This window comes from Heloderma suspectum, chromosome 3, assembly GCF_057233095.1.
Source record: "Heloderma suspectum isolate Gila_16-S chromosome 3, 16-S_ref, whole genome shotgun sequence".
Classification (NCBI taxonomy): Eukaryota; Metazoa; Chordata; class Lepidosauria; order Squamata; family Helodermatidae; genus Heloderma; species Heloderma suspectum.
Genome location: NC_139460.1, coordinates 281,228,965 through 281,244,890, shown reverse-complemented (window position 1 = coordinate 281,244,890; position 15,926 = coordinate 281,228,965). Strand labels below are relative to the sequence as shown.

General features: G+C 42.0%; 1 protein-coding gene across 11 annotated transcripts in view; it reads left to right on the top strand.

The window, feature by feature from the left end:
* The window catches only part of FARSB (phenylalanyl-tRNA synthetase subunit beta), a 46,169-nt gene that overhangs the window by 4,663 nt on the left and 25,580 nt on the right, over positions 1–15,926 (top strand). For all 11 annotated transcript variants that reach the window (XR_014789579.1, XR_014789578.1, XM_084847108.1 and 8 more), the window contains exons 4-13: positions 51–123; positions 1,803–1,918; positions 2,751–2,901; positions 4,886–4,994; positions 7,815–7,885; positions 8,436–8,497; positions 8,588–8,639; positions 11,402–11,463; positions 13,099–13,306; positions 13,699–13,779. Coding sequence is in view for 9 of the 11 variants with exons in the window: in XM_084847108.1 (XP_084703234.1) it covers positions 51–123; positions 1,803–1,918; positions 2,751–2,901; positions 4,886–4,994; positions 7,815–7,885; positions 8,436–8,497; positions 8,588–8,639; positions 11,402–11,463; positions 13,099–13,306; positions 13,699–13,779 (985 nt within the window). In the remaining 2 variants the exon portion in view is untranslated. The remainder of the gene's footprint in view (positions 1–50; positions 124–1,802; positions 1,919–2,750; positions 2,902–4,885; positions 4,995–7,814; positions 7,886–8,435; positions 8,498–8,587; positions 8,640–11,401; positions 11,464–13,098; positions 13,307–13,698; positions 13,780–15,926) is intronic.

Genomic DNA, 15,926 nt, shown 5'->3' with positions numbered 1-15,926 from the left:
AAAATTTCCTTTAATGTTACAAATGTACCTCTCTCTTCTTAATGTTTTAGAATAAGGGCCCCACGATACAAAAAGATCTTGCCCCCCAGTGGTGAAATACAAAGGCTTACAATCACTGAAGAGGTAAATAAAACTCAACTCTATGTCAGCATGATGCATAGATCAACTATATGTATTTGCCATAATTGTTCTTGAGCTTAATTTTGTTAGAGGTAGGGCTAGGCTTAACAAGCATGGCTATTGCTGTTCATTTTGATTTCATTGTAACCAGTGGTGCTTTTTCTGTGACTGTAAGTGTATTTTTTTCAGATATGTTGGTCACTTGTTTTTTGTGGGCGTTGAGAGAGTGTGTGAGTTCATAATCGCATCAGAATTCATTGGATGGTTACAAACAGCCTGTGGACTGAAAGAGGTCACTGGCAATTGAATCGTCCACAGGCTTCCTCTTTAGAAACTGTAAACAGAGGTTATTTGTTTTAAAGCAAAACATAGAGTTGGCAGTACTAGAGTTTTTGGTACTAGAGTTCTAGAGTTTTCATGCCATGTATCTTCCAGACTACAGCTGTGAGAGGACACTTCTTGTACTACCAAAATTAAAGGAATCCCCCCCCCCCCCCCCGGCTCACTCATCCAATCAACTTCTTTCTTGGGCAATACACTTGCTTAAAGGATAATTCCATTTTGAAATGGCCAATAAGTGGCAGCAGTATCCAAACAACTGATTCTTGAGTCTCATGCTAGAACTTATGAAAGTGACACTGTAGGAGTGTTGTTCTCTCAATTCTGTGTTGGAAAATCCAAAGAGATTTTATGCAGTTCATTTTCATTGTGTTTAAGAGTACAATCCTATGCCCACCAGACAGCGTTTGGGGAGGCATAGAATAGTTCGATTTCTTGGCTCCGGGTTTGGAGACAGGGCTCCGAGCCGGGAAACTGTGCTCCCCACCCCTCCTCATCCCCCTTGTAGCCGGTGCAGAGCGAGCTGCACTGGCTACCTCTCTGCACTTGGAAAATGGAGGGTGGAGACAGGGAAAAGGGGGGCGGCTCCTGTGGGCAGGGAGGGGAGTAGACTGGGGCACCTATATTATGCCATTTCCCATGGCTGCCCCAGCCTCTTTTTCTCCCCCTCCAAGGTGCTGCTGCTAGACGGGCGAAAACGCCCATCTAGCAGTAATGCTGGGCAGCTGGAACGTGGAGCCACTGCTCTTCTGCCCTGTACTGGATACTCAGCAGGCTCCGAGTTCGGAGGCTGCTGACTATCTGGATAGGATTGCACCCTAAATAAGTGTTCAAATTATCAAGAGCCCTCTGGCCTGATAAAATTCTTAGGTGATTTTCGATGTAGTTACAACCTACCTAACTGTAACAGTGTTTTCTTTTTAAAATTTAAATTAATCTGGACACCCTTCGCTGTGAATATTGGCAAGAGTCAAAGGCTGGAATCCAAAGAGTTTTATAAGCTCATGCCCAGTGGAAATTTTCACTTTTAAATCTTTGAACAGTGGATTTCCATGCCATATCACAATATGCTTTTGAAACCCTCCTCAATTTCAGAACTCGTGTATCGTGTGGTATGGGTGGCAGGTTGGGGGAGAGGGTGCTAGTGTATGATAAAAACAAATCTAAAGTCTTCATGGGCTTGCAGAACTAATTCCATGGTTCCTTGCATCTTGGTCAATCTCTTCCTGCTACTTGATCATGTTTTGTTGAAATATTAGGGATTTTTGTTTTGTTTAAAGTGAAGATTTAATGTCATAAAACACTGTGTCTGCAGCCTATAATTGTACCCTTTTACATTGCAGACTACCCATGTCCGTCCTTATGCTGTGGCTGCAGTTCTTCGTAACATTACTTTTGTCAAGGACCGCTATGATAGCTTCATTGACCTACAAGAAAAACTACATCAGAATATATGCAGGTTAGTTGGTAAAAATGCATTCAATCAAGCAAGTACATTGGGGTTTTTCTTATGAAATATCAAGCAATGTTTTGTAGCAGTGGTGATTTGCATATTGAAAGAGATAGTATACTTAGTAATGGAAATGTTCTTAAGCAGTATTTTGAGATGCGATTTCCATTTTATTTTTAAGCACTTAGTTGTAAAATAATAAATTTTACTATAACTATAATTGAAGAAGCTTCTTGGATAAAAAGTCACACTTGATATGCATTTTATTGTGTAACATTGGAAGTTCATTTATTATACCTGGAGCACTAAGTTAAGGAAGCAGTCCTATCCGGATGCCTGTCAGCCTCTGAACTCGGAGGCTGACAGGCATCGTATGCAAAGCAGAAGGAGTACAGAGGTGATCTTTGCCTTCACACTCCTCCCGCTCTATATTTCAGCTACACAGGCATCGAGAAGCAGGAGGGAAGGAGGCTGGGGAGGCCAGAGGATTCCTTGTAAGCCAGCCTCCCTAGTCTCCTCCCCTTTCTGCCCACGACAGTGCCCCCTTTACTTTCCCTTCAAGGTCACTTTCAACCTCAGAGAGGCAACCGGCGTGGTTCTCTCCATGCTGGCTGTGAGGGGGTAGGAGATGGGGCGGGGATCTTGGACTCTGACTTCGGATCCAGGAATCCGAACTGTCCTATGGCACCCTAGATGCTGTCTAGGGGCCATGGGATTGCTCTCCCTGTGACCAATATTTCTGTAAAGGTTCTGCACCTGATCTTTCATCAGTGTGCTATTTAATGGGAATTTCAAGTGTGGCCTTAATCTTCATTACTTATTTGTCTTGTTTTCCTTTTAGGAAAAGATCATTAGTTGCAATTGGTACCCATGATCTAGACACAATCTCTGGCCCATTTAAATATACAGCTAAACCACCATCTGAAATTAAATTCAAGCCCTTGAATCAGGACAAGGAGTACAGTGCTTCTGAAATCATGGATCTGTACAAGGTAGGTGCCTTCAAACCAGTAAGCGGGGTTTCTAGAAGGACTGCAAATGTTAGTAGAGATACACTGTTCACGGTCTAGAGAATCATGCAACTTGTTCTCTGCATGTAGTTTTGTTTCTCAATCAGCTCTCCATACCACAAAGAAATAAATATCACTTTAGAAGTGCAAAGAGTTTTTGAAAATAGTTTAGCACACAGAAAAAAAATATATCAAAAGCTCACTGGACACATGTAAGCTCTTGAGCAGCTTTCCCCAACCTCGTACCCTCCAGATATGTTGACTACGACTCCTATCAACGCTAACCATTGGACATACTGGCTGGGCTGATGAGAGTTGTAGTCATAAACATCTGGAAGGCACCATGTTGGGGAAGGCTGCTCTTGAGCATCTCTAAAGTAGTTTTCTGGATAGTGACATTTTGCATTAGCTTTGGCACCAAAAGGGATTAGTCCTGTGATGAGAATGATATGGCTCTTAGGAATTACGTTGTTGCAGTATATCATACAGACTCAGCTGAGACACTATATGAAGCTGGGTTTTTCATTTCCAGATGTTCAAGAGGAAAACCATACTTTAGAGCTGCTTGTCTGTCCTTTCAGCATTCGACTTCATATCTTCTCTCCTGTCTCCATAGTGCTGCAGTCTGAGGAGGAAGATTTATTCATTCAAACATCCAAACCATAGATAAGATAAACTTGAGTTTACAAACCCACTTAGCTGCCTGGGTTCATATCCAAAACTGGCTTTAACTGAAGGCCTGTGGTATAGCAACTTTGCTGAAGCTAAGCAGCTCTGGGTCTGGTCAGTGCCTTGATGGGAAGCCCCCTGGAAGCCCTGTGTATGCCCCTTGGAGCTCCATAATGAGTGGAGCTAAGCTTCATTAATTATGGTTTGCTGCAATGTCTGGGTTAAACTATTGTCATAGGTTTGTTATTTGGTATTTCTGTGGTGAGCATAAATATACAATTTTAATTGCCTATTAGTGCTTCCATAGCTTATGCTCTCAATGGATAAAACTGGAAATTCCCCTTCAGGCATTTGGTGGGACTGAGAAAAGGGCCTCCCCAGAAGATCTCAGGACACAGGCAGGTTCATAAGGGAGGATACGGTCTTTCAGATAACCTGGACCAGAGCCATATAGGGCTTTATAGGTCATAGCCAGCAGTTTGAATTGTGCCTGGAAACAGACTGGAAACCAGTGAAGCTGTTTTAACAAGGGAGTTGTATGTTCCCTGTAACCAGGCCTGGTCAACAGTCTGGCAGCAGCTCTTTGAACCAACTGCAATTTCCAAATGCTCTCCATAGGCAGCCCTACGTAGAGCGCGTTGCAGTGATCCAAACGGGATGTAACTAAGGCATGTGTCACCATGGCCAGATCAGACATCCCCAGGAATGGGTGCAGTTGGCGCATTAGTTTTAACTGTGCAAAAGCACTCCTGGCCACCACTGAAACCTGAGCATCCAGGCTTAGGGCTGAATCCAGGAGCACCCCCAAACTGCGAACGTGAATCTTCGGGGGGAGTGTAACCCCATCCAACACAGGATAAATCCCTATTTCCTGATCTTTTGACTAACCAGGAGCACCTCTGTCTGGATTAAGTTTCAATTTGTTCTCCCTCATCCAGTCCATTACTGATGCCAAACACTGGTTAAGGACAGAAACAGCTTCCTTGGAATCTGGTGGAAAGGAGTAGTAGAGCTGGGTGTCATCAGCATATTGGTGGCACCGAACTCCAAAACTCTGGATAACCTCTTCCAGCGGTTTCATGTAAATATTAAATTGCATGGGGGACAGAACAGAACCTTGAGGGACCCCACAAACTAACGGCCACGGAGTCGAACAGGCAGCCCCCAACATGTATTGTTAGAAGCATTAAAATTGTTTTCTTTTTTGTTTAAATAATGATATTGTAGTTATGAGATGATAAACTTGCTGTAACTTCTGAGGAAAGAAAGGTAAACATTAATTTATGCTTTGTTTTAGATGGATAGTCATCTTAAGCATTATCTACATATTATTGAAAATGAACCACTTTACCCAGTTATCTATGATAGCAATGGTGTTGTTCTTTCCATGCCACCGATAATCAATGGTAAGATTGTTCTTTGCTACTTTTGTCTTAATTTACTGCTGCCTTGGAATGATATTTCCCCCTTGCTATAGTCTGGTGAAGTTTATTGTTATGCTCATACCGGTAGAGCACTCTTTATTTAAACCTACCTTGAACATAGTGGCCTTTTCTGTCTCTGAGGAACTCTTCACACACTGTTTTTAAAGCTATTCTCAAATTCTAATTGTCTTGAATCTGTAATGAAAAAGGAATGTAATATTTTTGTTTAAAAATTTAAAATTTTGAAAACATTATGACTTCTTTTAGGGTGCAATCGTATGGCCACTAGACAGCGTCTAGATGGCCATTGGATTTTTCAGTTTTCAGGGACCAACTTCAGAGCCAGCGCTTTGAGGTCGGTTCTCAGAAAACTGCCTCCCCGCCCCCTCCCCCATCACCTCATAGAAGGCACAGTTCATCCCCAGCTTTGTGCTCAGAAGAGCAGCATGGGGGGGAGGGGGCATTCCTGGGGGCGGGGATGGCAGAAGCACCGTTACGACACTTCCTATGTGCCGTCTGGCCTCCCCCCACTCCGAGGCGCCCCAGCTAGACAACCAAATTGGCTGCCTAGCTGCAAATGCAGGGTGGCCAGAGTGTGGAGGAGAAGATCCCCGCCATGCTCTGCCCGCCCTGCATTGGATAGTTGGTTGCCTCCAAGTTCGGAGGTGGCCAGCTGTCCCTATAGGACTGCATCCTTCAAAATGTGTATATAATGTGTGAAACGGTTCCAAGACTCCAAATTTTTATGAGCCCATTTTTAGAATGGTATTGAAGAGGTTCAGAAGTTTCACTCCCAAAACCAATGGCATGGACAGCAGTTAATATTTCAGTTTGTTGGTAGTTACAACTATTTTGAGTTAAAGTAATAAGTTTTATCTTGTATCCTTTTAGTACTGAACATTGTTCTCAAATTCAGTAGCTTCCCTCCATTTATTTAAAAAAGAAGTTTAGTGTTTTTGTTTTTGTTCTGCTATGTTATGGAGTCATGGTTGCAATCTATTAAGGCAGTATTACATAAGTATGTGATGCTTCCTAATTTCCAACTGTGGAAAACGGGGGGGGAATCTATATTCTAGTCAATCTCCCTTTACAATAGAGGGCCATGGGAGCATGGTGCTGAAATCTTAAAGATGGTTTGTAGAAATAAGGCTTATTGGTTTCAGTGGAACTTGTTTGTGCATGATGTACTGGGATGAATTGACATGGAAGGATTTGAAACCTCTTTGTGGTTAATCCATATGATTCCATATGAACTTCACGTGGGCAACTTTTTTCTCTTGTGCTGCTTTTTCCTCTTTGCATCTATGTTCTAAAGTACTTCGTATTTAAAAACCAAAAATATATGGACAAAAGTGTTAATTTACAGATGAAATAATTCAATACAGGGTTTAATGAGGAAAACAGATGAAACCTAAATACAATTTATATTGACTAGGACTGTGCAGTGCTAAAAACCAAGAACAGTCTTGCTGAAGAAAGTTGAAAAGTTAAGGAGATTTTGGTATTCAGGGTTGGGGGAGATAGTGTATTCTTTACTCTATGTAACACAGATGTGAGATCATTTCAACAATTTTTGACCTTTCCAGCAATGTGTGAGCTTGAATTGTTCAGTGTTCTCATTCAAAATATTTCACATTAATTTTATTTAGCGGATTTAAACATAACATGTCCCAAGATGTGTTATATCTCAGGATGGTTCACAGTAAAAATGCATTAACAGTAAAATACAGTAAACAACAACAAAACAGTTTTAAAAGCACTTGAGGGTGCAATTCTATGCATGCTCAGGCAGAAAAAAAACTCCTACAAGTCCCACCATTCCCCAGAGAGCCATGCTGGCTGGGGAATGCTGCGAGTTGTAGGACTGCTTTCTGTCTAAGCATGCATTGGATTGTGCCCTAAAACACTTAACGACAGACTGTCATCCACATGATGTTCAGCCTCTTAAGTTGTATGGCATATTTAAAACATACACTTTTGGGATTGATCTTAAGATTGATCATCGTTTCTTGAAATCCCACCATTTACGTGTGCTTAAAAAACAACACCTTGTCTTTAGAGAAATATTGATTAGTAATATTTATATTACTCTTATATATTTTCTCTTATATATTTTCCAGCTTTAGGCAATACTGATGTATCCTCAAAGACTGTGCATGTCAGGTGTACTCTAACCCTTGATTTCTTGCCGAAGAACATGTACTACTAATTTTGAATTACATTTGCTGTTGTTTTCAGCTGGCTTTAAATACCCGGCTCTACCATGTTTGTAAAAACAAATGTGGTAACAGCAATTAACACCAAAATCTTGCTATAAAAGTTGTGTATGCATGTGGTTTTGAAAATACTAGCTTTCCACCAAATACGTTATGCCCTTCTCCACTGACTTCTTTCCCAGGGCCTGGATCCCAAAACTATATGTGTAAGTTTGTCTGTACAGCTGTGTTTTCTTAGTCTCTTCCTGACAACAGCTCAGTACACTGTCCAGGAACTGAGCGCTATTCTGCACTTGGAACTGAGTGGAAGTTTATTATACATCCTGTTGTACAGGATGAGCAGCTGTGGGCAGGGGAGAGCAAGAAGCCCTGCTGAACACCTGCAAGCCCTTGTACATGCCTAAAAAGTCCCCTTGGATCCTAGCCTAGAAGCATATTTGTTACATTGCGTCATCAGGCTTGCTAGTAACTCAGCTAAGGTGCTGTCTAAGTCATAGAAGGGTCTAGGAGCCTATCTATATTTTAAATAAGAGGTCAACCTTTGTAACATCAAATGACTTCAAATATCTGTATCTGTATTTTCTAGGGGAACATACAAAAATAGGTCTTAACACCAGAAATGTGTTCATCGAATGTACAGCCACAGATCTTACCAAGGTAAATAAGCTTGATAAAGAAACAAATTGTAGAACAAAAGCATAATTCTGATTTTCAAAGTAAAATGGAAATAATGCGTCTTTGAAGCTAACCGTAACTGCTTGCATACATTAATCTCCAAAAAATATATTCTCAGCAAAGTGGATGTGAGCGTTCAGGTTAATATAGGTAAAACAAAAGGAGCCTATTTCTAAAGCCACTGGATTGTAGGATTCAGTTGTTGTGCTGCAGGGCTGGACTGACCTTTGTCCCTCTGGAAATTGAATTTTAGATCAATGATCCATTCGGGACCTTGGCCACTCAAAACTTTGGTCTTCTGGCAGCATCTTAGACATCCACCCACCTCATCTTGTGGATGCAAATCCGTTGATTTTAGCCTTGTGGGGATTGGGTTGGGTGGTTTTCCCCCATACCTCTTTTTGGGCAAGCTGTTATTACTGAAAAAGAATACACTGGTTAGGTTTTGCATTGTGAACTAATATTGTAACCTTGTATTTAACATATGTCACATACCTTCATCTAAGAAGTGGGTATATTGTCTGTCTTTAAGGCAAAAATTGTCCTCGATATCCTCGTCACAATGTTCAGTGAATACTGTCAGAAGCCGTTCACGTGAGTTAGTATGAACTCTTTCTATTGTAAATACATTCATGCCGTCTGTATCCTGTACTTTAAACATGTTTTCTTGTTTTCCTCCCTTAGTATTGAAGCAGCAGAAGTAACTTATCCGAATGGAAAAATCTACATCTTTCCAGTGAGTATTACAAAAGTGATAAAATTGTAGCCAATTAAGCGTTTTTATTAATACAGGGTTTTATAAATACAAGCCAATTAAGGGTTTTTGAATGAAATACACTCATTGAGGGTAGCACTGTTTGGAAGGAATCATAAGGCAGCATATACTCTTTCTCTGCCCAGCTTGCACGTAGGGCACTCTAGATCCCACCTCTGATTTGTTCTCTTGCATTCCATTGAGCTTCTTCACTGAGTCCTGTTTAAACTGTTCTTCCACAACTGTCCCACTTAGCATCTTCAAGTACAGTGCTGGTCCCAAGATGTCGTACTGCCTGAAGTGGAGCCCAAATGGTGCCCTCTAACCTCCCCCGCCCCCGAGCCAACACGTACAAGAAGTCTCGCTGTGCCAGTTGGACACTAATTCCTGCCGTCATATATCCTCCCTTTTGTTTCACCTGAAGCAAGTTGCTTCACCCAGCTGTATGGCCCTGTTCAAGTAGGCTTTCTGGTCTTCCTCCAACACACTGTGGATTGTGCTGTTGTGTGCCTCTGCATATGCGAGAGGAGTATACATGCACAGACCCAGAGATCTAGTCCAACTTCTGTAAGGGAGATACATTTTATTTTTTACTTCTGTACTGCATACTCTGTTGCTAAAGTGGCATCCAAAGCAGAGTACAGCAAAATAAAATAATATAAATCAGATCATAAAAATAATTATAACCATGAATAACCATGATCTATTAAAACAGCTATAAAAATAATCCAAAGAATGGCTGGGTTCCAGAACCTCCCATGTGCTTCCATTTTCAGGGTAGGAATGTTTTCTCATACAGCATCAGCAGGCCCTTGTGCCTCTATGGAGAGGGCTCTCTGACCTTGGAGCAGGGCGGGGTGTGTCTGTGCAGAAGGCTGCTGCTGGGAAAGGGGAGCTGAAGCCCCCCATGTGTGAGCAGAACACTGTGTGGTGCTTTGGATCTATATCAATAAAGAAGAAAAACAAGTCTTCTTCAGCCAACGCAAAACATCTTCCTAACAAGCTAGGTTTTAGCTAACTTCTGAGATGCTAGCAAGGGAGTGACTAAGCATGGTTCCAGTAGTAGCATGTTCCAGAGCATGGGGGCCACCATAGCAAAGGTGCATCCCCTGCTGTCACAATCCTCACTTTTGTAAAAGCCAAAGAACACCGATCTGAGGGAGTGCAGAGGGACCTAGGGAAGTAAGTGCTTCCTATGGTAAGCAGGCTCCAGACTGCGTAGGTTGTTAGAAAGTAATGGCCGGTGCTTTGAAGTAAGTACCAGAAGCACATGGGCAGACAGTGCAGTTGATCCAGCATAAGAGGCATGTGTCCCATGGACAGTCCTTTTCAAAAGGTGAGGTGAAGCTTCTGAGCTGACTTCAAAGGCAGCCACACATAGAGTACATTGTTGTAGTCAGTATATTAAGTTACCAAAACAAGGATGACTGAAGCCAAATCACAGTTGGTGAAAGGTGCCACCTGATAATCCAGCATCAAGGCAGTTGTGTTCAAGCGTGCCTCTGTCCTGTGCACCTTGTCTTTTTAGGGGTAGTGTAACCCTGTCTAAGACAGAGAGACCCAGAAGCCCTCTAGACCTAGGCTGTCCTGTCATTATAACTTCTGTCTGCTCTGAGTTAAGTTTCAACTTGTTAATCCCCATCCAGCCCATAGTTTTGATCAGGCATTCATTCAGGGACTGAACTGCTTCCTGGATTTGTCGAAGCTTAAAATAGAGCTGGGTGCTATCAGCATATTGATCACACCGCACTCTCAAACAGCTGGATGATTTATCCATGCATAAATCATCCATCATTAATCAGCATCAAGGACAAGATAGACCTTTGTGGTAAAGCAGCTGTCACACGGGTTTTCCAGAGCATAGTATGCACATTCTTCCAAAAGATTAACATGGACTTGTAGTGTACAACTAGCAGAGAGCAGGATTTACCAGTTTGCTGCATGTGAGAGGCCCCCACCTGAGTAAAGAAAGACAATAAGCATACGTAATAAGCATAAGTAATGCATACGAGATTTGCTTCCCTTCCTAAGTTCTGATGATTGACCATGCCTTCCTTACTGCTCAGAATTAGCTCTGAGAATGGAGAGAAGGGTCAAGAGTGGCTTATGATGCTACTGCTCAGTGCAGGAGCTCAGTGCTATTCAGCATTTCACAGCAAGAGAAAGTGTGGCAGCTAGACCACTTTCATTTCCTAGTGTTCTGCTAAATCTTGGCAATAGAGATAGACTTGTGTGTAGTGAGCAGCTCAGTTAGGCAGGGGGCAAAGCTGAGGGTAACGTCTTCGCAGTGCTGCATGTAGAGACAGAAGATGCTTCCTAAAGATTCTGTCATCTTTTTTTCATGTTAGGTTAAGACTATTTGTCCCTATGCAGAGGTGGTATCAGTTGGATTGTGGAGACTAAGGGTCTTGACAAACCACAGTCTGTGACAAAATGGTGAGAGAATTTAAGAAGAAAGTGCTTCTTTTTGCAATGAATACTTGAGGAGTTTGTTTTCACAGGGTGCTTTCATGGCCACTAAGTTGGATAGTTTTTAAAAAGGATTGCACTGATTCATGGGAAATATGCCTCTCAGTGGCTGTTAGCCAGCATACTAAGAATGTTCACGTTTCAAGACAGCATATCTCTGATTACCACCTGCTGGGGTTGAACAACTGGGGATAGTTACTTGCATTATGCAAACAATAATGATGTTCTTAGAGTGAACTGACTTCTGTACTAAAAACCTTACACCTTCTTTGTAGGAGCTGGCTTATCGTCGTGAAAAGATAAAGCCCGAAATAATGAACAAGAAAATAGGAATTAGGTATGTTCAGGATCTCATCTTTTTAACAAAATGCACAGGAGCGTGCCCGTGACAGCATCTGTGTTGCATTTCTAATGCATGCTATTTTCTGTTTTGAGCATGTAGTAAACGTAGGCAGTTGGTCATGTGACAACCCTAGAGACTTCTCTTTTATTGTGAAGTATAAGCCAGTTCTTAGCAAAGCTCCCAAAGTGGCATACAATAATAATTAGAGTATAATAAAACAATAATTTTGCACCCACAATTATTAAAACTATTTGTTTTCTTGAATAGTGTTGAATGAATATGTACAAGCTGTGTCTTGTAGTGCTGTTCTACTAAAATATTAACTATGCTGGTACTTTTTCTGCCAGCCTAGCATTGGATACAACCCATTCTATTCATTTTTTATTTATTTGTTACATTTATATCCCACCTTTTTTCCTCCTTTTATCCCACCTTTTTTCCACCCAAGGCAGCATACATATCCTCCTCCTCTCCATTTTATCCTCACAACAACAACCCTGTGGGGTAGGTTGGTTTGAGTGAGCTTCCATGGCTGAGTGGGGACTAGAACCCGGATCTCCCAACTCCCAGTTCAGCACTCTAGCCACTAACACCACACTGGCTGTCCGTGTGTATGTCGTTAAGTAGTGCAAAGTAGCCTAATTGCTGCTGCTGCACCACAAAATTCCTGATCTCCCTCAAGGACTAGGATGAAGGCACACTCAAAAGGAACAAGTTGCTAGATAATATTGATTGATTTGATTTGTATGCCGTCTTTCTAACAAGAAAAATTGCACTCAAGGCAGCGATCATCCTAGTAGGGACTCCAGTTTGAACAGGCCCTATTTTAGAGCAGATGTAACATAAAGGGCTAGTCCATCTCTGTCTACTGAGTACACACAAAACTGCTGAAATGGGGGCTTTAACATGTGTCAGTGATTTGTGTTACCCAAATATATGTGTTTGTCCATTTACATCTTCTGTCTCCCACAACCCCTGTTTCCCTCCTCAAACACTTTTTTTTCTTTTCTGTTTTTAGTAGCTTTGTCATTGGCTTCAGCTGCTTGAAATCACATCCCATCTCTTTAGGACAAGCTATACTTTGCAGTAATTGTAATCCCCTGAGAAGATCCCTTCTTTTTCTTACTTGCCCACAGAAGACCTAGCACTTTCAGAAGGTCCCGCAAGGAACATTCTTTAGACCATAACTTCTACAGCAAGTAAATAGCTTTGATCGATGCAAATCAGCCTTCCTGTTTGAGTTCTAGGGCATTTTTATTACCCCAAGCTTTCTCCTGTAGTACACTGTAACTTTGAGGACTTCCTATCAGCTATATGTTGAGGGAATACATTTTGGTTGGGCGGGGGGGAGTTAGGATACTTCCTCAAAATGCCAGTGGTTAGTATTTGAAAACTATAAGCCAGATTTTTTCAGAAATTGAAAGGTTTTATGAATTAATGCCACACTAAGTGTCATAAACCCTGGCACTGTACTTCTGGAGGCAACTATTTTATGTCCTCATTTGATTTGTGAGGGAGTTTGGCTATTTTGGAGCTACAGTTCTTGATCACTGCAAATGAAAGGCAGTGGCTTCAGAATGAAACCATGTGATATTTCTTCTTTAAAAATTACTCTTGCTTTTGTTTTAGTGAGACTCCATCAAACCTTGCAAAGCTGCTCACCAGAATGTGTTTGAAGTCACACGTCATAGGGAATGGGAACAATATAGAGGTCGAAATCCCTCCTACCAGAGCTGACATTATCCATGCATGTGATATCATAGAAGACGCAGCAATAGCGTATGGCTATAATAACATTCAGATGACTATTCCGAAAACATACACCATAGCTAATCAAGTAAGATTGCACCCTTAAGTAAACAGTCTGTATTGTTGGTTAAAAGGCTAGAGGTATGCCAGAAGGGTTCTTAGAAGAGAACTGCGTCTAAGAATTAAAACAATATTCTGTCATGTCTTGTAGCAAGGGGAGCTTACCATAGCAAGGATACAAAACAGATGCCCAACTGATCTGAGAAACTCAAAAGACCTGCAGTGGATGGGCTTTTTAAAAAGCAAGGTTTAAACCTGGAGGCCATATTAAATCTTGAACCGGGAATTGCATTTCCTCTGTAAAGACCAGATGTAGCTGGTTGGGGTCACCTTTTTTTAAGGGCACGTAGCAGTCATCTCCGTGATTTTGTGATATTCATTGAGCTGAAAGTTTAAAAAATTGTTTTCTTTCCCCTCTAGTTACCTCTCAATAAACTCACAGAACTTCTGAGACAAGATTTGGCAGCGGCAGGCTTTACCGAAGCCCTCACTTTTGCTCTGGTGTGTGTTTAAGATCTATTCTTGGAGGTTAAGGCTTCAATGGCAGGAGCTGTATCTTACAAGGGTGCAGACTGCAGCAGTGTTTTCTGATTGTTCTATCAGGTCTTGATTTGCTAATGTCTCAGTATAAACATTTTACATGACCCTACACTGATAGTGAAAAATAATAGTTGCTCTGTTTTGGGGCTCTAAGATCCACCTTGCTCTCTTTCTGCCTTGTCCAGGCAGGAGGCTGGAGAGAGAAAATGAAGAATAAGGAGCTTCCCTTTGGGGAGGCTGTGGGTGGCAAGGGAGCAAGCTGGCTTCAGCACTAGGGTGTTAAAGTGCAGAGCTGAGACAAAGACATCTCCTCAGGGGAAAATAAGTTCGCTGGTCATGCCTTGTGTGTCAGAAGAATTCAGTCTTGGCTGACTGTTCTACTACCTCCTGAACAGAAAGGAACTTCTCAGACGAATTTCTATGTTGATTTTGTAATGTGGGTACCAAAATGTGATGTGTCAAGAGACATCAGAGAAGGGAACTGAGCAGCTGGATCTGGGAGGTAAATGCTTCTTTGCGAGAGGGGGCAAACTCAGCCATTTGAAAAAGGTAGTTATGAGACTGCTTCTCAAGAAACACTTGTGCCCTGAGAATTATAATAACTGGCTAGTCACATTTTTGGATGAAATTAATTATCTAGATTTATCTTAGTCTTGTTTTGGACCTGATTTCAGCATAGAAACTCTATTGGTCACCCTGATGGATTATCATTCCTGGGAGAGGGGCTGGAGAAGTATGACCCTGCTAATTATCCTGGACTTTTCAGTGGCTTTTGACCATGCTATCCTTCTGGATAGGCGATCTGGGCTGACGGTTCAGGGTTTGCTGCTGTTTGGATGACCAATTCCAGAAGGTGATACGGGGGGACTACTGCGTGACCTAATAGTATGGGGTCCTGCAGTGTTCTGTGTCCCCACCCCCACCCCTTTAACCTCTACATGAAACTGCTGAGTAAGGTCATTTGGGGATTTGAAACAAGGTTCCTCTAGTATGTTGATGACACCCCTTTCTACCTCTCCTCTTCATTGGCATCAGGTGAGGCAGTGGAGGTGCTGAAAGTCTTTGGGTTCAGTAATGGACTGGAAGAGGTTCTGTGATAGGTAGTTCATCTGACCAGGGCAGTGGCATCCAACCTGTTGTGGGTAGGGTTGTACTCCCCTTAAAGAACCAGCTAAGGGATGCTGTTAAATCCAGCGCAGTCCCTTGAGGCCTGGTAGACATCTGTGGTGCTGCATGCCTTTCAACAGCAACGGCTGATGCGCTAACTTTAAGGCTGTCTGCTGTCTTGGATGGAGAGACCCTTACTTTTCAGTTAGTATAGAATACAGCTGCTAGATTAACTGGAACCATTTATAGAGAACTTCTCTCACCAGTTCTTAAACAGCTTCACTGGTTGCTGGTAGATTTCCGGGCACAATTCAAAATATCTGTTGTTCCTTGTGAAGCTGTGAATGGCTTGGAACTTGGTTACCTGAAGGACCGCCCACTGCCCTACAAATGTACCCAAACCTTACGATCTTCAGTCAAGTCCCACCGCTGTCTGAAGCTAGGAAGATAAAGCCCAAGACATGACTTTGTTTAATCATGGCACCTCATATTTGAAATGCTCTACCTAGAGAAACTCACCTGACAACTTTGATGATTTCTGGCAAATACTTTTTTTATTTTCCCAAGCATTGCACTGTCCCATTTAGCTGGTTTTAATTGTTTTACAGTTTTGCTGCCTTATATCCATTGATGCTCCTGTTTCTATGTTTTTATTGCTTTGTTGTATTGTTTTTGTTCTTTTTAATAGTACACTGCCCTGGGAGCTCATACTGAAAGGCAATTAACAGATGTACCAAATAAATCTGGGGTGGGCAACTTGTAGGCCAAAACATTTCAAGGGTCACAACTCCCATCAGCCCTAGCTAGCATAGCCAATGGTGAGGGACAATGGGAGTTGAAGGCCAAAGCATGTGGAGCGCCACAAGTCGTCCACCCCTGAAATAGATAGATAACATGACGGGTATTAAACACTGAAAGGTCACATTATTTTAAAAGGACTATGGATTAGCCCAGTTAGGTTTGGTTCCTATTCTGACTATTCCTAGATGGTTAACTTGAGT